Source organism: Pongo pygmaeus, chromosome 4, assembly GCF_028885625.2.
Source record: "Pongo pygmaeus isolate AG05252 chromosome 4, NHGRI_mPonPyg2-v2.0_pri, whole genome shotgun sequence".
Classification (NCBI taxonomy): Eukaryota; Metazoa; Chordata; class Mammalia; order Primates; family Hominidae; genus Pongo; species Pongo pygmaeus.
The window spans coordinates 77,387,928-77,409,543 of record NC_072377.2 but is presented as its reverse complement, the minus strand read 5'-3'; the positions used below and the strand labels follow the sequence as shown (position 1 = coordinate 77,409,543).

The window sequence follows — 21,616 nt, the reverse complement described above, 5'->3', positions numbered from 1 at the left end:
AAATTTACAAAAGAAAGTGGTTTAATGGACTTACAATTCCATGTGGCTAGGGAGGCCTCACAATCACGGCAGAAGGCAAAAGGCACTTCTTACATGGTAGTGGCAAGAGATAAAGCTTGTGCAGGGAAACTCCCATTTTAAAAACCATCAGATCTCATGAGACTCATTCACTATCATGAGTATAGTACAGGAAAGACCCACCCCTATAATTCAATCACCTTGCACCAGTTTCTCCCATGACATGTAGGAATTGTGGGAGTTACAATTCAAGATGAGATTTGGGTGGGGACACAGCCAAACCATATCAGCATGTTTTCTTGCTAGGGTTTATAGGTAGGAATGGAACTGCTATGGAACAGATTTGCTATGAGATATTAGTTTCTCTAAATATATTAGATAATGCTGCTGTGTTTTCCAAAAATGGTTGTAATAACTTACATTTCCTCTAGCAGTGATTGTGAGTTCTGGAGACCTTGGTTAACTATTTAACTTATTTTATTATTTTTTAATAAGACTGATGTTTAAGGCCCTCTCCAGAAAAATTAAATCAGAACTTCTGGGGCAGGGCCAAGTCATCACACTTTTCCAAATATTCTCAAGTGATTCCAATGCAAAGCCGGAGTTGGGATCTGCTAATTTAAATAAATAAGTGGCTAGCAAAATACAAACCTATATCTTCCTTTTATAACACAGCCTACCCAGTAAGCTCTTAATTAAGATCTATTAGGTATAAGATTTTACCAAAGAACAACAAAAAGAGTTTTCTGTGAGTTTTACAAGTTATTTTTAACCTACATTACTTACTGCCAAACCAGGAAAGAACTTAAACATTTAGCAAAATATTAAAGCTAAAATGTGATGGATACAATAATCTAGAAGCAAATAATATTTTTCAATACAAGTTAATTCAGAAGTACTTATATTTTTTAGGGCTAAGTAATGTTTCACAACACCTGAGTGGAGCCATTGAAATGTAGGCAACACAATACGTTTTTAGAAGACTAATTTTTTTAATTCACATTAAATTCAACTCATTAAAATAAGTTTTATTCTGATTTCCAAAGCCACATATGTATTCATGCAGGTCTCAATTTGTTCATCTAAGTCATTCAGTAGACAAACATTGAATGAGACCATTATTATCTGCCAGGCCCTGTGGATACAAAGATGAGTATGGTGGTCCCTGCCCTTGAGAAGCATACAGCTAGCTTACTTTTGTTCAGAATAAAATAAAGATACTGTTTGACTTACGATGGAATTATATCTCAATAAACCAGTCATAAGTAGAAAATAGTGTAAGTTGAAAGTAGGTGTTTTGTAGATATGATGGGATGGCCAAACACCAAACACAATATCCAAAAACCACTGGCCATACAATGCACTGTGGAGTATTGACCGATTACTCTTGTGATTGTGTGGCTGGCTGACTGGGAGCCGTGGCTCACCGTTACTGTCCAGCGTCACAAGAGTATCATACTGTATACGGCTAGCCCAGGAAAACGTCAAAATTCAAAATTTGAAGTATGCTTTCTACTGGATGTATATTGCTTTCACACCATCACCTTTCACACAATGATAAAATCAAAATCATAAATCAAACTATCATAAATCAGGGACTGTCTATAAATACCTGGCCCATGAAATTACTATGTGATGAACTACAACTCTAGGCTTAGTTCATTGTTTGTAGCTCTAGACACAAAGAGTGTGAATAGAAGTAAGGAAACTGTCTGGACTACAAGAAAACTAATCTGCATGTTAAATTAATTCAACCTACATCATGTATCATGATATGAAAACTTACAGATATTTATAAAATGCCAAAAATGATGAACAAAAAGTACAATGAAAAAAATATTAAAAATTTACATGGAGAGTAGAAGAGAGAATTTGGCATGGGTATCATACACAATCTTTAAGATGTTTTCAGGCTTCTCAATGAGAATGAGAAAGGGGTTGTGCCTTAGAGCATCTTCCATTTACACAGCCTACTCAGAGCTCTGGCATGTAGATAAACAAATCAGCCTTTTGTAAACAGGAGATCAGAAGTTGTGAGTCCAGGATAGGAACTGCAAATACAAACACACTCATAAGAAAGACATGAAATCAGGACATTCCACAGAGCACAAGACCAACATGGTGGGCCTGGCTGGATCATAAGCCCAAAAGGTAGAGGAGGAGGACTGAAACAAGCATAATGGCAGGTTTTTCCTCCCTAAAACTTGTTTTCTGCTTCAGCACAGTCGAGACACTCATATTACAACCAACTCCGGCTGAAGATCACCTGAAAATAATTTGGGAAAACACCCATCACACACACATTCATTCCAGAAAATTCACGTAGTGATGTATAACACTGGAATGTACTTCCTGGATTTTGCAGCTCATATTGGCAAGATATACTTTATTTTAGCTTGTGGAACGAATACTAAATCAGTTGCAACTTTAAAAAGTCTTTATCAGAATTTCAAGATGGCAACTCAATTTTTGACCTTCACATTCTGAGGATATTTCCAAACTAAATTATGCATGTAGCCACCAGTATAAGATATTAAGAATCCAGATACAACACTGTATGGTGCAAACGTGGGAAGACCAAGGATTCAAAGCTCTGGATTTGAACACATACCAAGCCTCCAGCTAACAGCTAGAATGAAATGGAAAGCCATTTAATTCTCAAGTTTCAAGTTGCTTGATCCATAAAACGGACATGATATCTGCCTGGCCTACTACCTGGGATTGCCAGGGGGCTGTAATGAAAATAACAAATGGGACAGGGCTGTCAAGAACTATAAAAGCCAGTATTGGGGAGACTAAGCAGTTTTACACATTTGTCTGATCTTTTTAATACAAAAAACTACAATAAACAGTCACTAAATAGATATGTGGTATGTTTGAAAACAATTTTCCTCTGGTTACAATTTAAAGGCATAATTGCAAGGAACTAGCTGCCTGCTTACCGTGCACTGTAATTGCATCAGTGTAGCATAACAGATGTGCTATTAAGACAAATGTGCTGTAATCCCATGCTTTGGGCAGCAGGCGGTCATTAGGTGTTGTAAGTAGCAATTACGGCATACCTCCTCCTCTCCAGCCTGTATCGATTTTTCTTTCATTTGTTAATGTTGCTTCAAGGCTATGATTCAAGTCCACCATTCATTTCACTCAACAGATAATTGCTGATAGCCAACTGTGTGCAGGCACTCTTCTGCAAGATCTCCCCTTACACCCCAGATGAGCTAGAATTCTCAGACGCCCTCCCACTTGACTCTCTAGGGACCCTGTTCTTTTTGGGAGACAAATGAAAATACATTACAGTCTAATTTTATTATTGACAAGCAGAGAAAGTGTGGACTCATCATGCCTCGCAGATGGCCCTTTGAAGTCTGCATTGGAAGTCTGACTTCAAACACAACCAGGAAACTGGCCATTCGCCTACAGCCAGGCAGGGTCCACTCAGTGCCCTTGCACTGGAAGCCAGTGTCTTGTGTCCAAAGTCTCAGATTGAGAAATATTAGAAATATTATACTCTTTGGGTATGAGCTACAGCTTCAATGGATGATTTTATCCTTTCCTTCACCAGTAAGGCACAATCAACAAGGGATATTCTGGTGAGACTAGAAGAGGAAGGTAAATGGGATAAACCAAACAGGAAATCGGTATAAAAGATGCTGCCATATCTGGAGGGAGGAAGGGGAGGTTGGAAAAAAGTCAACCAGGAATACAGATGGGCAACGATTATCCATGAATGAAAAAAAGAAATGAACCACCACACCAACATTTCTTCTTTCATTCTTACTCAGTGTCAGTGACTATGATAAGGATTTTACCTTTCCTGTTTCTATAAAGAGCTAACCTTTATTCAGCACTTTATATGCATGATCTCATTTAATCCTGACAGCCATTCTATGATGTATGTATTATTATTATCCTTATTTTATAGGGGCAGAAACTAAGCCTTGACATAATTATGCAATTGCTCAGGCTCACTTAAGTAGTATATGGAACATGAAGGATTTGAACCTAGATTTTTCTACCTCCAAAACTCAAGTTCTTAACTATCACACCTCTCATTATACAAAGGATGGCTTGAATTGACCCCAACTGCAGTGATATATCTCATGTACTTGTCAAGGAAAAATACATTAAAGCCAACAACAAAAAAAATCAAGGCTACAAAAATTAAATGTGTTGACAAGAAACATAGAAGAGTCATATACTACAAGAATTGGGGACTACATTTTAAAAATCAGGGATTGACTCATGTAATACTATATATACTTGTGCCTCCTATTATAAACTGCAGATGCGAAGATGGGAGTAGTGAAGAAAAATTTATACAAGAATAAAAAGCTCAAAATAGATTTTGTTGTTGTTGTTGTTGTTGTTGCTGTTGTTGTTTTTTTTTTGAGAGGGAGTCTTGCTTTGTCACCCAGGTTGGAGTGCAGTGGTGTGATCTTGGCTCACTGCAACCTCCATCTCCTGGGTTCATGCATTTCTCCTGCCTCAGCCTCCCAAGTAGCTGGGATTACAGGCATGCACCACCACGCCTCGCTAATTTTTGTATTTTTAGTAAAGACACGGTTTCACCATATTGGTCAGGCTGGTCTTGAACTCCTGACCTCAAGTGATCCACCCACCTCAGCCTCCCAAAGTGCTGGGATTACAGGCGTGAGCCACCACACTCAGCCTCAAAATAGATTTTTTTAAAGAGGGCAAGAAAAGATAGAACCAGCCAGGTGTGGTGGCTCATGCCTGTAGTCCCAGCTACTCAGAGGCTGAGGTAGGAGGATCACTTGAGCCCAGGAGTTGGAGACCAGCCTGGGAAATATAGCAAGACCTTCATCTCTTAAAAAAAAAAAAAAAATTACCCAGTTGTGGTGGCACACACCTATAGTCCCAGTTACTAGGAAGGATGAGGAAAGAGAATAACTTGAGCCCAGAAGTCTGAGACCAGCCTGAGCAATACAGCGAGACCCCATCTTAAAAGAAAAATCAACAAATTGAGAGTGAGGGAAAAATAAGCAGAAGGAACCTGAGCCGAGTGAATTCTAAGGACCCAGGCTTACGTCCGTCACTCATGTTTCTCCTCTCCTCCAGATATTGACCTGATGTGTCGCCACTCACAGCACACATACATTCTCATGTCAAACTTGCAAAATAAAAGCAACTACAGTTATAGGTGTGGAAGAGGACAGTAGGTATGTGGGGACCTAGGGTAGGATTACAGAAGATTTTTTGAGGTTTCTATCCATACAGCTTCATCCCCACACCAAGGCTTATATTTGAGAGAGTCAAGACAAGGCCTCTTAAACAACACTGGGCCAAGTACAGAGGGACTTTGCAACAGGACGCACAATTAGTCATTTCCCTAAGAATGTACCATCTCTTCTGGCTCCCTGCCTCACTCTCCTCCTCAGATCTCTCCTACCCAACTTTTTCAATTGTGGGGATTTTAACCTCCAAACATTGGTAGTTTTAAAACCAATGTTTTATCTACAAACCAATATTTCATTTGGTTTGTAGATAAAATAGTACAAGGACAACTGCCAGCATTCAAATCCTATTAAGAAATCTATGAGAATAGCAAAATTTTAACTTTCTCCTTCAAGGTTATGAAGATATTCCTTGGTTACTGTCATTTTTTAAATTCAGTTTTAATCCCCTGCGTGCAAGCAAAAACTGCTATATGCATCCTGCTACATTTTAAGGGGAGAAAAGCCCCAGAGGAGGTAAGCCAGGAATGGGACTTCAAAAACCTTCTACAGCTCCGAATCCTTTGGGAGCACATTAGGGTAGGCTGTTTGCTTCCATTTACATTTTTTGTTCTTGCAAATTATAATTGAGGGAAAGAGAGTGACCTGAATCCAACTCTACGTTCTATTTCCCAGAAGTGAGAGTAAGTGCGTAATTCTCTATTCCGGTATAAGGGCCATTGTTGCCAGACAAAAGTAGGAAGCTTATTTTTTAAGGAAGAGTTTAAGCTGCTGTTTCTTATTTAACATGTAGTACCTTAAACAGAGAATGTGTTCAATAAGAGTTTACCTACTTAAACTGAAAAATGAATTCAAATGATTGGGGAGAGAGGAGTCCTTTTCCTTAGAAGTTTAATTCTATATTAAATTCTTTACTGCCAGAAAACATATTCCTCAAAAATTAAAAACTACAAAAGGAATGTAAGACAAAGAAGACATTTTAAAATTAAGGATTTAAAGCTCCACAAATAATATACATATATATAGCTGAGAATTGTAAAACAATTTTATCGATTTACCATCATAACAAGTGCCATAGGATGTAAAGAACATTCTCTCCACCCCTAGTGTTCATCCAGTGGGTTGCCTTAGCAACAGAAGGAGTATACTACCAGCTTGAAATGTCAGAAAAGGTATAGAGATGTTTGTCCCATTAGATACTATCAGAAGTGACAGAAGGCTAGACAGCAATACTGAGTATGTACACAACCCCTTGAAAAATGTCAAGATTTCCAAGAGAAACATACAAAACCCCAGAATCAGTTGTTACCCGTAATGTATTGATTTCAAAACTTAAAAAAAAAAAAACACTGGAAACTTGTATTTCTTGTATTTTGTAATAAATCTGTCCTTTATGGGTTTCCTACCCACTGGTGTTTCAGCTAATGATATTTCAAACTTGCTGTCCAGTACAAAGCTTTATGGCAGAGTAACAAAGCTGACATTTTACCTCATCTGTGGCCCAGCAAGTAAGTCTTATAAATCAGTTTGCCCTTCTCTGGTTAGTAAGACCTGGACACAGTGCAGTCATCAGGCCAACCCACAGTGCCAGGCTCTGGGGCCTTGCTCTATTTTCTTTCTATATCTACGGCCAGCAGACAGTATTCAAAGATAAAAACACAAGCTACGCTCCATTTCAAACATTAAACAAATCTTGCTTCCTACTGGCTACAGATCTCTTTTCTGTATTCAAAGAAAGAGAAACATATTTTTCTCTGTCAAACATTGCTAGGCCACACATTCCCTTCTCTTGTTGCCTAGAAGGTTCAGGGTATGTGGCTTGAAGCAAGATGTGGCTGTCACATAAAATGAGTAGTTCCCATCCACTCTTTTGTAATGAACTGTTAATTCCTATGTAACGGCTTTTCCTGCAGATAAGAAGCAATATTAAAACTGCTTTTTAAACTTCTTAAGCGAACACCGAACAATCAAGACACATTTTAAGAACTGCTGGACCAAAACATCTACTGTTCCCCAAAAAGCTATTGAATTAAAAATAATAATAAATTTAGGGGAAAAAAAGAACTGCTAGATAACCCTAACTCTTATAAACCTTCTAAAGTCCTTTCGGGCCTCTGCATTTCTTTTCCTTTTCTTTCCATTATGTGTAAAGCATAGAAAAACAAACATTCTCCTTCAAAAGGAACTAATTTATGAAGACCCTATTCAGGCAAGAGCAGAGCGTTCTACTAACGACCCTTCTCTATAGTAAGAGCATCACATTACTTTACCTATACATTACACGTGTGGGCCATGACAAGGTTTTCTATATTTCCTTTAACTTACTACTCATTATGCTGTGACTTGTACTTGGATTTGTCCTTGAAACTAACAAATCATTTCTCTAATCTCTGGATTCAAGTTTAAATCTGTTGTGGTTGTTATAACTCTATTGGTGTTACTTGCAAGTTAAGGAGTGTACTCTTAATCTGACTTTCGGAAAATATTCAATTCTCTAAGCCACCCTCAGTGGGTCCTACTAGTTCCACCAATTGGTTTTCTTTGGGGACAGCTCTCCAATCAACCATAGACCCACAGAATGAGAAGCTGGATCCTCTAAATACATCAGCTGTGTTGAAGTCCAAAACATTCCTATAGAAGAGTTCCAAAAGTTCAATTGGCTTACCTTAAAATTTTCTTTCACTCACAGAACCAATTACAAAGGCAGGAGAAAAGCTTAACTCTTTAAACTTGATGAAGCAATCTACCAGGTAATACTTTGTTTTGTTAAACAGTTTAATATTTTTGCTCTGCAGATTCAATTCATGCTAGTACCTTTACAAAACCAGGTTTGGCACCCTGCGAGGCCGAGGTGGGTGAATCACTTGAGGTCAGGAGTTCGAGACCAGCCTGGCCAACATGATGAAACCCCATCTCTAAAAATACAAAAATAAGCCAGGCGTGGTGGCACATACCTGTAATCCCAGCTACTCAGGAGGCTGAGGCAGGAGAATCATTTGAACCCAGGAGGCAGAGGTCACAGTGAACCAATATCATCCCACTGCACTCCAGCCTGGGCAACAGAGTGAGACTTCATCTCAAAAATAAAAATAAATAAAAAATAAACAGGTTTGGTTATGTTTTTATGATTCATATAACAAAGAATCCACCTGTTCCATAATGAGCAGAAGAACTTCTGCCTGTTAGGAGACCTTTGATCACATGAACTGCTTTTACCTAGACAACTGGAAGAGTCCAAGTTCGTTTTTGTAAACAATAGTAATTTACTCTGGCAAAAAATATCTTGAGTCTTCCAAATTGTTATTTATTAGTTTGTAAGTGTAAACATACGTGAGAAATACTCTTTATATGACCTCTTTTTTTTTTAAGGAACTGGGCTTTATTTTTCTCTTAAATTAGAAAACCTAACCAGGACAAGCTCAACCTACTCCATAGGTTAGGAGAGAAGTTACTGTGTTCACAGGAATGATGCCATCTGTCTTTGGAGATACCATTTGTAGTCCCCTTGGGTTCTTTACCCACATGGCAGCCCCTCACTGGTGTTGGCAAGTTTGGTGCTTGCCAGCCATGTCAAGCTACTGGGAACATAAGTGGAGGGAGGTAGTTTGATGGAGCAGGAAGGTCGAGGGGGCTTTCAACTCCGAAGTCATCTGAGCATCAACACATAAAACATTAGAATGTGTTATCCCAGTTAACCTAATTGTCAAAATTATACAAATCTCTGAGAAAAGATTTCTGCTCAAAAAACAAACAAGCAAAAAACCCAAAACAAAAACATAAAAATAAATTGTGAGATTCTGTTGAATAATTATATTACTATTCAACGCTTTACTCCAAATTTGGGCTTCTGAGACCCTGCACAAGGCACTATTATGAATGCTATTTCATAAAAGGAATGGTCTTAATTTTATGAACTAGAAATCCAATTTTATTTATGGTCTAAAATTAAATAAAATCTGGGATATTTCCTTTCCTCAAACACATAATGAAGTTGCATTGTGACTAATGACGGGTAAGACACAGGGCTGAAAGAAGGCTCTGCTTTTTGTTACAAGATCCATGCTCTACTCAGACTCTGGCCTTTTTCCTGGTTCCCAGTCCTTCCTAATAACTCTCAATGATTGACAAGGGAAAAAAATGAGAAGTTCATTATAAAATGCAAAGAATACAGTAATGTGTCACAGTAGGGTTTTGATCACTCTTCCAAGACAAAGTCATTACAGAAATCAATGAATACTCCTTCAGTAAGATCTATTTATATTTGAAGAAATCATAAATAAATAAACACAAAAAAATTTTAATAAAAGTGAACACTGAGCATTAAAACAATTTTTGGACAAGTACTGGCAGAAATAATTACTAGGAAAGAAATTGTTTTCCACCTGTGATGCCACTGCCACTAATACATTATAACGTCCAGTGGGTCTGATGTCACAGTTTATTTCTCACATCATTATTATAATTTATCTACCTGAAGACAAGCAACACAAATAAAATATGTATACTAAAAAAGACGTATAAGCACATAAGAGGTTTTAAACTGCTTAGATTAAAACTCTATTAAAAGTACAATGAAAAACAAATCCAAAACAGCTCAAGATTAGTGGGACCCCACCAAATGGTTATGAATAGGCAATGAGTCAAAATACATCCATAGAGTATACATGTGCATTGTAAAAATCTAATATAATCTACTTAATCTAGGGCATTAACGTTAGTCCTTCACCAAATACTCTTGTTTATTCCCAACTATAAAATGATTAATTTATGTCCAACTACTTGGTTCAGTAAATATAATAAAACCTCCACGTTTTCCTTCTAACTAGTATCTAATACAATTTCTAAAGTACAAAATTAAAACTGACACAGAAGAATTTATATTTCAATCTATTCATCTAAATGCCCAATTTGTTTTTCTTTAATGGGGAATAATTTTGACAGAAATGTACTGATAAATACATCTGTTAAGGCCTACCAATCTAAACTTAGCCAATATCCATATATGAGCCCCTACATACATACATAACAGAATTGAGGTGTGAACAGGCAGATACAGAGATTTAAACACATGGTGGGCTGAATCAAATCTCATAAGATGGTCATAACCTTCAGAGTAAAATTCAACTTCAAACATGAGCATTAACCCTGTCGCTTGACGTTGATGTTATAGAGAAGCTACACTACAAGTCTAGGCTGCAGACAGTGTTACCTTAAGTACTATAAACTGCCTTTAGAGAAAGTCTAAAAACATTCCTAGAAATTTTCAAAGAATTGCTTACAATGCCAGGATTTTATACTTTGCCTTTAGCTTCATTTGTCCAAACCAATTGTATCTGCTTTCTACCTATGCACGTACAAGTACATACAAGACACTCTATATATGAAAATCTATTCACATGCACATACCAATATCACCTTTTACTGAAAACTTAATATGTTCGGATACTCTTCTGAGGTCTTGCCATACATTATCTAATTAAATCATCACAACCAGCTAATGAAGCAGGTACTACTATGCCTCATTGTAGAAATTAAAAATGTGCAGCACCAGAACTAAAATACCTTGCCCAAGTCTCACAGCCAGGAGGTAATAAGGTCGGGATTTGAACCTGGCTCCACAGCGCACATTCTTAACAACTAGGACACTAGAATAGAAAAGTGTTTTACCATGAAAAGAAACCACTCCAGTTTTTCTCTCATGAAAATACATATATTATGTATAAATACTGGCAGAGGGGTCAGAAAGGACCTCCTGGTGACATAAATCTGTCTGTTATAAAAATATGGATAAATCAAAGGCCATGACAACTAAAAGCTTGGCAAACAAGAATGTATCCCCAAATAACAATAAAAATAGCAATAGGATGACCTTTGACAATATGCGTTGTCAAGCGTTCTCCAAACTTATTTTTTTAATGTATCTCTACCAGCAAAAATAACTTTGAGCAGGCACGCCCAGGATGGAAAATTGTATGCTTGTATTATTGCAATCCACAGATTAAATACTAGAGAGTGTGAATGTATTTCTAAATATACGCATGAAAAATAAATATAGTATGTGGGTAACATGAATTCCATTTTGGAGACCCTTAGTTTAAGCTATTCATGTGCAGTTATGAGGTTCCATGATCTTCAACAATTTGTAATTTTTCAGAGGCACAAATTAAACCGCTGCAGGCACCAAGCTGCTGTGCTGAGAGACTTGCTGGCCTGGTGCTGACAGACTTGCTGGCCTGGGGAGGAGCTGTGGGACTAACCTGCATCGGCCCCTGCATGAGGCTGTGATGCTCTTCCTTTACTCATGGGAAATCGTGAAACCTTTGTGTCTTTGTCAAAATGGATCCACACCCCCCCCAAAAAAACACCTTCCAATATTATAGTTAGAAATCTTTTTAAAACTCCAAGAGGCTTAAGATGAAGTTTCTTAGCCAGAAAACATTATATGTATATAATATTTAGATATAGACAATATGTATCATAGATATATAAATTTATATATACTATATATTAATGTAGATCATACATGTCATCTATCACTTACATATGTGAGATAGAAAGGGTGTATCTCCAGATGATCAAGTATTACTATTGCAATTCCCTTGTATATAAGGGCTTAGCACATAGCAAAAGTTTAAGAAATATTTGTTGAGCCAGGTGCCTATAATCCCAGCTACTGGGGAGGCTGAGGTGGGAGGCTCGCTTGAGGCCAGGTGTTTGAGACAAGCCTGAGAAATACAGCAAGACTCTGTCTCTTAAAAAAAAAAAAAAAAAAAAAAAAATTTAATTAGCCAGGCATGTGACACACACCTATAATCTTAGATACCCGGGAACCTGAGGCAGTAGGATCACATGAGCCCAAGAATTTGAGGTTGCAGTGAGCTATGATTGTGCCACCGCACTCCAGCCTGGGCAACAGAGCAAGATGACCCTGTCTCATCAGCTAAAGAAGCAGGTACTACTATGACTCATCGTAGAAATTAAAAATGTGCAGCACATTTATTTTATTTATTAAATACTTCATTAAAAATATTTTATTAATACTTTATTTTAAAAAAGTATTTGTTGAACGAATGAATGAATGGTGTATCCCAAGACCTTTCAAGTGTCATCACTGCAACTCCCCCTTATATTTCATATCTCCTTGCTGAGTCCTTGGGGATAACAGCAAGCAGAACAAACACCACCCACACCCTCAGGGAGCCCACGCCATATGTATCAATCAGCCACCACACAGGACAGTGCAGCACACAGGATTCAGGCATGGCTCGGTGCTGGACTAGACTTGTGACTTCCCTCATCCAAGGTCTTAAAAACAAGAGATGTCTTTAAGTGCCCAGGAGAGTTTTAGTGCGACCCCGATTAAAGGAAAGAAACAGAGATCCTCTTGGATTGTGACTTACGGCTTTATAATTCTGTTTACAAAACTCACACCCCTTCACCCAGAGCACTGCATTTAATCTCATCCATGATCGAATTTAAGCCAACCTGAAACTTACAACTAGAATTTATCAGGAAGCAGAAACTCTCAAAAATAGCATCATCTGACTACAAAGCTAAGGTCACAGGAAGGATACAAAAAAAAAGCAATAATATATGTTGTATTCAATAAATTACAAAACAACATCTGTGTATTTCCAATAAAATTACATATAACTTGTAATCACCAATAAAAAGCAGCTATTGGCTGGACACGTTGGCTCATGCCTGTAATCCCAGCACTTTGGGAGACTGAGGCAGAAGGATCACTGAAGTCAGAAGTTCAAGTCCAGCCTGAGCAACACAGTGAGGCCCCATCTCTCAAAAAAAGATTTTATTTTGTCATTTTTAAAAAGCATCTACTGATCAGTTTAGCCTCATGTCTAGTAAGGACCTATACATAACATCTATAGCCTTGTTCACACGCGGATTCCAAATACTTGGTATTCAGAGTCCATTTGGTCTTTAGAACTCCAAAAACTAGTACAAATGTAACACAAATGCTCTCAGTGACACTGACATTTTCAAAGATGTCAATTCATTGGTTATGTTTCCCATGTGGTCACATGTCTTCTAGGTGTTTCATAGAGTTGGTGACATGATCTTTCTTGTCCAGTGACCCTACCTATTTGGAAATGGGGCAGCAATGTCCCCTTCCCATAGCAAGAAAACTTGCCAAGGGAAGTGGAGCCACAGCCCAGAGCAGCTGACTCAAGAGCATACCATAAAGAAACAGTCTTTCCCCACTTGAGACAAGGCTCTTCCATTTATTCCACACCTCCTGGCACAGAGTCACATAAACCAGCCCAGAGATGAGTGGCTCAGGACCTCAGGGAACCCCTCCACATCAGAGCAAGATTCAGGTAAAAAGTGGTCAGGAAAACCTGCCGAGGGGAACAGACAGTATAGCATAAGGAACATTCTGAACTTGACACACAGAGGGGATATCTGAATTTTCTGGTGATGACCCACCTTCAAGTGAAGAACTTCCCAACACAGTCCACTCTAGAGGCAATTCCAGATGGGTCAGAGCCAGCACGAGCTCCTCATCCAAGGCAGGCAGCGCTCCCGCCGTCAAGGCAAACGGGGTCAGCAGGGTCTGGTGGCTGCAGGCTGTGAGGCGATTGGCCTGCGTCACCAGCAGACGGGCCAGCCTGCAAGCCATGTTGTCCACGTAGGTCACTGAGCCGGAGCCCATGGTCACCGGAGAGTAACCTTCCGAGCAGAGGCACACAGATACCGTCACCGTCTCCTGAAGCCCATGGCCTGGACAACAAGACAGTGAACAGTTCACCCCAAGTCTGTAGGAGAGATGCTCTCACAGGGGTCCAGTGTGCTAGCTCCACCACACAGCTTAAGCAGACAACATGCTCCAGGAGAACAAGGCAGAAAGGAAAGCCAGCCCGTTACCCTGACACACTGCCAAGCATGTGGGCCAAACTAATGCTGACTCCATCTTCTTTCAGTAACTCCTGATTTTAAAACTTACCTTTACGAGCTCTGAGCATTTAAGCATATGTTCTCCTATCATTACCAAACACTGCTATTCAGCATTCCTTTAACCTTTTACTCCTACCCTGACCCCTGAATTTGTGTTTGTTGTCTTCAAGTCCTTTGCTCTTTTCCACTCTGCCATTTCCTCCTGAGTCACATATTTTTACGTATTTAAGCAATAAGTTTATAAGATAGCACCATACAATTACACAAGTTTGCCCTAATTCCATAGAGCTCCTTTGAATGTGAGTTAATGTGGGTGAAGACTACCCAAGAGAAAACAAAAGGGAAAACATATATACATATCTATGTGTGTGTGTGTGTTGTTGTTCACTGCCCCCTCTTCTGACAATAGTGTCTCTGTCTTGTAGGTGTTCTCAATATTTCTCCTGAGAGTGTCACCAAATCCTGCTGTTTGTCCCTCCCTTCACTCTTCCTCTTCTTTGCCCCACTCTCTTATTTTGCCAGAGCTGGGAAGCTCTTACCCAGGTACATTTTTATGCTGACCTTGGCAGAATTTTCAGGAATTGGTGGCACCAAATCACTATGATCATGATAATCATGACTGGACGGAAAAGAGTTATTCAGCTACCACTGGTTCTTAGCACCCTGTTGCCCCCAATCAAATGGCTAACAGGTACAAGTCATTCCTCCTCTGCCTGATTCTCCAAAGACTTTTCCCAGAGGCTTTGCAGCTAGGGCTCCAAGGAACAAGAGTATCCCAAGTTTACTGAAAGAGAACTAGTATCACTTTGTCATCGACTCTTAAAAGTGGTCTCATGGTACAGGCACAGCATGCACCCACCTCCCACCAGACTACACATACCCAGGAAATATTAAATAAATCTGTCTTACAAATTTTGAAAGGTTGTCCTGGTAAAAGCTGTCACCAGGAAAATTCAAGGTTCAGAAACAGAAACTGTCACCTGCCTCTAGATTCTGTTAAAATGAAGGTAAGAAACCTCACTTTTAAGTAGACCACAATATAAACAAAAGATTATATTATCTTCCTCCTCAGGAGAGAGGAGGAGAGTCGCCACCATGTGCAAGTAAAGAAAAAGATTAAAAGTTTTGAAAACAGGAGTGGCACTTTAGTTATTATTTTTTATCCTTTCTCTATAAGGGCTTGATAAAAGAGAAAACCAAGAAAAGAGAGCAAAACTAAAGGTAGGGAAAACATTAGCCAGAGCAAAAGGGCAGAGGGAAAGCAACCAACAGCTGAAGTAACTATGTGCCATTAATTAGATTTGTTTTTGTTTTTGTTTTAAGATGCAGTCTCGCTCTGTCTCCCAGGCTGGAGTGCAGTGACATGATCTCAGCTCACTGCAACCTCTGCCTCCCAGGTTCAAGCAATTCTCCTGCCTCAGCTTCGCAAGTAGCTGGGACTAAAGGCACCGGCTACCATGCCCAGCTAATTTTTATATTTTTAATAGAGACGGGGTTTCCCCTTGTTGGCCAGGCTGGTCTCAAACTCCTGACCTCAGGTGATCCTCCCACCTCGGCCTCCCGTAGTGCTGGGATTACAGGCATGAGCCACCATGTCTGGCCCCTTAATTCGATTTGACTGTCTTTTCTTTCTTTTTTTTTTTCTTTTAATGATGAAGATTACTGTGCTAAAGAGAGAAATGCTTAAAATTGCCAATGGTCTCAGAAATTGGACAACAGATTAATTCAGTGACCAAGACCAGGTAGAGCTAAGAGGTATCTGCACTTCTCTACAATTCTCACTGTGTCTGTGTTGTTTGCATGTTCACTGGCTACCTTCTTTCCACGTGTAGCAGATATGTTACAGAAGCACGTAGGGGCAAACTCCTTTAAAAATGATCTCAATCTTAACTCTAATAAAAATTAAAGAGTCTCTTTATGATACAAATTAAAAGAACCTGAAAGACTCACAGTTAAGAAAAACCAACCAATCAATAAAAAAGAATTCTAAAATGCCCTCCCTGTCCTGTAGGTAATGACATTTTAATTCCACCATTAGGTTAAAGCCTGATGACTCTTAAATGCACAACCCACATACCAGTAAAAATATAAAACAACTATATTGAGAAGGACTATTAGCTCATCACAATATGTGAACAGGATATATTAATTTGTCATCTATCAAGAAGACAACTGGGGAAATTACAGGTTTCCAAATGTAAGCATTTTGATGATGGGGAGAGAAAGTTCTGGAGCTGGAGATCCCCCAAGGAAGATTCTGGATGGACAGGGCATCAAGGAAAGAACCACAGTGACCAAAGGGAGCAAGCAGAGGACAGGCAGACCCGTAGCTGCCAGGCTGCTTACAGAAGAATGAGGAAGAGAGATGACAAACTTTGTCAATGTCAGTTCTGCCTGAGCCAACCCTGGCAATGAGTCTGAGGTTATAGGAGGGGATTAGGAGGTGATACTCAATAGACAGTGTTTCCTCCATTTGACTGCATCCAAAGCACACCCAACCATAAAAGTTGGGTGCAGTCAATAGGATGCGTCTGCCTGGTCTAAGTTAAGACTCCTAATTAAGAAGCAGATACAGCTGGAAGAATTTCAGACGTGAGTGTTCTTCCTAATGTACACATACCCACACAGGCACGCACACACTCCTGACTTTGCAGCACTGTTTTCTTTTTCTTCCTGGCTCTCTTCCTGGCCTACATCCCTGGAGGGAAGTTATTTGCAGACCAATTTCCCAGCTGCACAACAAAGAGGACACCTCACCTGGGACACTGGACTGGAGAACGTTATCCTCGATGCGCTCTGCAATCATGACATGTCGCTGATGAGATCCGTCATAAGTAAAGTAAAACTCAGCATCTTCAGGAAGATACACATTTTTGTCAAACTTCGCATAGACCGTCATCTGCCCCTGAAACAGGAATAAGTCAGGGCATTGTCACACTTCCTTGTCCTGGCTCGAAGAAAGCACAATACAAAGGGCCTGGGTCCATAACAGGGTCATTTGTTATGTTCACTTCATGTGGTTGAGATCAAATAGCATGAGTGCTTCCTTCCAACAACAACACATTTGACATTAGGGAAGATGCTTCCTGATGTATTTAGGTATGGGTATCAGAGCTGGTTTGTTCTGTTTTTAAAGTTAAAGAAGTTCAGGGCATAGGAAAGATTTTTTTCTTTCTTTAAAATGTACTAGATGTAGGAGTGTGGTACTTCGTTGCCTTTTGCTTTTCAAAAATTATTTTTAGAGACAGGGTCTCCCCCTATGTTGCCCAGGCTGGTCTCAAACTCCTCTGCGCAAGCAATCCTCCCACTTCAGCCTGCCTGGTAGCTGGGGCTACAAGGATGTGCCACCACACCCAGCAGTCTTGTACTCTGAATTTCTACCAGCTGAACATCATGGCTTGAGTTAATTTTTATCCTGTATCCAAAATTCCATTATTAGTACAAAAGTTCATGATAATTATTCTTAGCTCTGGCCTTACCCTGTGCTAGACCATAGTCAGTTGTAAGAATCTTAAATATTTACAAACATTGCCAAATAAACAGGAATACTCCTTCCCCCTTGCTATGCTATTTCCATTTGCTATTTCTCTTCTCTGAGGGGTTTCCAAGTGCTCTTTCCTCACACTTTGTCTTAAGAGCTTCTGGTTGGCACAAAGCCCTGCAAAGTGCCTTGGTCCCAAGGAGAAGAGCTGCCACCTCAGGTCACTGAGGCATCCTCTGAGGACTAATGTCAAAGGAAGTGGGGCAGCAGGCTGGGGATCTCGGGTATGTCGTCATCCTGAGGTTTTGCGGAGGGACCACAGCAGCCGTGTTGCACCCAGGGCAACAGCAGCTATGGTAGGGACTGCCAGGTCATCTCCAGACCCCAGAGGCTTTGAAGGATTTGTGCTACTCCCTACCAAAAACACAAAAAGCAATACAAAGTGGGGCCTCCAGAGAGAGAGCACATTCTGCCCAGCCTGTGGGAGTGGCGGGGAAATGGAAACCTGGAGGTGGAAAGGGTCGCCCACTTTGGAGGGCCTCCAGAGCTCGGCCCTGCGTGGAGAAGCATCTGGGCTTTTGTGTGCTTGTCCAACAAAAACAAACCTGCTTGCCAAGATATCCTTACCCTATGATAGAGGAGAAAGTGAACAGAGAAAAGCCTACACAGACTCCTTAACATCAATTTGCCTCTGACAAATATTAGCAAGATATTTCACAGGACACTAAGAGTTAAGCCAATCAGGATCAAAAACAAAATCAGTGCAGGGTTTTCTAGTAGTCACATGGTTATTTAATCTCAATTTTTTACTATAAACAAAAAACTATGCTTTTCTAGTGGTTTGCAACCTATCACACACACAGTTATCTGAAATTATGAAATGGTATAAACACAAAGTATAGAGTTCTGAAAAAAATCACTGGTTGGCAGTTTTGAATTGCCCTTTTTCTGCATATGAGCATGTGTGTGTATGTGCACACATAAACTTAATCAATAGAAAAGCAACATGCCAAGAAAAATCTACCATACAATAGCTTCCAAAAAAGTTCAGGAAGGAGATCTGAAAAGCAAAAAACAACAAATGTCTAACATGACTGAGAGAGGAAACCTAGACGAAATTCCATTTCCTAAAAAAGGAAGAACAGCTTGCTTTAGTCATGTTCCTGGTTGCTAAAGAGACTGTTAACTATCCACAGGCAGAATCTGACCTGACCTGTTTGTGATTTTTTTTTAAATAAAAAAAACAAATTATATAAACAGATCAAAAATTTTCACAGATCACAAGGATATCTAATCTGCATCTATTCGAAACAACGATCATATTACTATTTTATTTGGTTGGGTGGACAAGGACTACAGCTTATGAGAGTTTAATTGCAACCCTTTCCAACACAATACAACCCTGAACATTACAGTCTTGTAATTCATCATGCCTGCCTTTCAAGAACCATGCCATGCTTTACACTAGTAAAAGGATAACCAACAGTCATGTGAGTAATAAGACATGCCCATTAAGGAGATTAAAGAGAGATGCCCAGAAGTCCTAACACTCAGAAGAGATTCAGCAATAAAAAAGAGTCTCTTATATGGTAACCAGAAAAACATCAGAAAGACCCAGTTAAAGATGCTATGGAAGAAGAAGGGGGTGATACAGAAACCAACAGAGAGACCCAATTAGACAGAAATGGATGGGCAGGAGAGGAAGACAAGGAAAGAAAATGTGAAGATGAAATAACAAGAACATTTTCATTCAGAAAAGGCAGATCAAGCTCAAAGGAGATGGATTTAGATAAAGCTACTTAGGAGATCAGCAGGAAGAACGGCCTTCTGAAAGAATATGCAAGTACAGCTTAAATAGCCAACCACAGGTGGCAGTTTTTTGGGTAAGAGTGGGATCTTTCTAACCACTGAGGCCACTGAAAATCTGCTACTCTTCTTAAAAGGCCACCAATTTCATATATGGCAAAGACAAAATTCCAGTGTACAGAATTCCAGAGTACCTCTTTCAGTTCCCCATCTGGATCCAATTACATTCTTTGTTTCAGGCAATTGAAAACTAGAAATTTTCCTAGATAAATTTGTTGGCATAAATATCAGAATCACTCTGCTTCTACACAGAAGCAATAGAGATGTGTTCTCAACTTTCTATAAACTCACTATATCCAAAATAAAAAAACACTCAAATATGTCACTGAAATTTCTGGAAACAATAAGAAGCATGCTAGGCAAAATTATCTCCCCAAATTAATCAACAAGTTTAGTGTATTCCAGTCAAAACCCATTTTTCAAATGAAACTCAACAAGCTTATTCTAAAGTTCATCTGGAGGAGTAAATACACTAGAATCGAAATGATATTTCTGAGAGAGAATGTTTGGGCTGTCAAAGCTTGCTCTACCACAAAGCAAAACATACAATAAAACCAGGGTCATTTAAACAGAGTAACGGTAGCATAGAGACAGACAAGTTCAAAGTCCGAGGCAGATACATGTACCCATGGAAATTATGTAATAATAGTTGGCATTTCAAATCAGCAGGGAAGAATGGACAATTCAATAAACAGTTTTAGAACAATAGCTATCCATTAGGAGCAAAAACATGCCTTCTACCAAATGATTAAATTTCTAATTAATTCAATATCTAACACAAAAATCCATAAAAGCATAAAATTAGAAGACTGTTTAAAAGTTTTCATCATTGAATAAATAATAGCAATTTCATCTGCATTGACATGATCCTAAACTATCAAACTTTTTTCATTTTTCCTATTCTCTTCCAGTCTTTATCCATATGCACAGGTAATTATTACACAGCTATACTCATGGCATAATACATTAATACATACTGGTGTGGTTTCTTCTCTTCTATCAAAAATATTCTTCCACATTGTTACAATCTTTGGCACCCTTTTTAATTGCATTCCACCAAGCATTTGATGTTCCACAATTCCATGATTACTTAAATATTCATCTACTGTTCATTAAGTGTACTTCTGACTTTTTAACATTTTAAACAACTCTTGATAAACATTTTAAGTAATTTTTATCCTTTGAGATGCTATTTTAGAATAAAATTCTAGAAATGCTTCCAAAAATATGAACAAGTTGTCACAAATTGCCAAACTTCTTTCCAAAAATTTTGTATCAACTTTTATCACATGTGCTGGTTAAGAGTATCATTTTCACCCCAACCTTGCCAAAACTATCTTTGGAATTATTTCCTGTGTTAACAGATCATAAACAGTTCCTCGCTAATTTAATTAACCTTTTTCCATTGCCACTGAAATTTATTGCCCACTTGTATAAAAGTCTATTGCAAAATAATGTAAACATTGTTAGTGGCCAAACCAAATTTCAATTTGAATAAATTTAGTCATCCCTCTTCTGTTTCACATATGAATTCACCTACAAACTTTGCCCTTGGCAGGTCAAAATTTTTAGTTTCCCAAGTGAACCAGTTGGAATCAGTGTCAGAATCATTCCCTTTCCCTGTCAAATAGTGAAGGTGTATCACCTCTTACCCAATCATGCCCAAATAAAAAATACTCATCAGTACTCCCATAAAACCTTGGAAGGCCAAGTCACATGGAAAACAGGAATCACAAATGTAGAGCAGAAAAGCCGAACTGACTAGAATCATACTAAACATAGTTCAATACAAATACACACAAAGAATCAGGTAAATTAAACTAACATTTTTTACCTTCAAGCATCCTCTAGAGAAATTCTACTTGTAAAACTCAATAATTTTAAAAGACCAACTCTTCTGCTGAAATGCTGTGACATCTATGGATTTCTTCCCAGAGAACCAAAAAGGTAGCAAATGTTTTTGCCACCTTAAACTATCTCATCCAACTTTCCTATTCCTTTCCAGACGGTATTTAAAGTGGAAATGGTTGTCGACACCAGTTTGCATGTTCTAAAGATTTTTTCATTAATCTATGTCTCTAATACCTTGAGTAATTGAGCGGCTGTATTAGCCTAATCACTGGGTATTCCTGTACTC

At 38.9% G+C, this 21,616-nt stretch overlaps 1 protein-coding gene across 4 annotated transcripts in view; it reads right to left on the bottom strand.

The window, feature by feature from the left end:
* ARHGEF28 (Rho guanine nucleotide exchange factor 28) overlaps positions 1–21,616 on the bottom strand; it is a 312,580-nt gene that overhangs the window by 169,912 nt on the left and 121,052 nt on the right. For 3 of the 4 annotated variants that reach the window (XM_054486932.2, XM_063664896.1, XM_063664897.1), the window contains exons 3-4: positions 16,890–17,037; positions 13,665–13,958 (exon numbers count right to left, since the gene is read on the bottom strand). In XM_054486932.2, coding sequence (XP_054342907.1) covers positions 13,665–13,958; positions 16,890–17,037 — 442 coding nt within the window. The remainder of the gene's footprint in view (positions 1–13,664; positions 13,959–16,889; positions 17,038–21,616) is intronic. The other variant, XM_054486933.2, reaches the window with a different exon arrangement.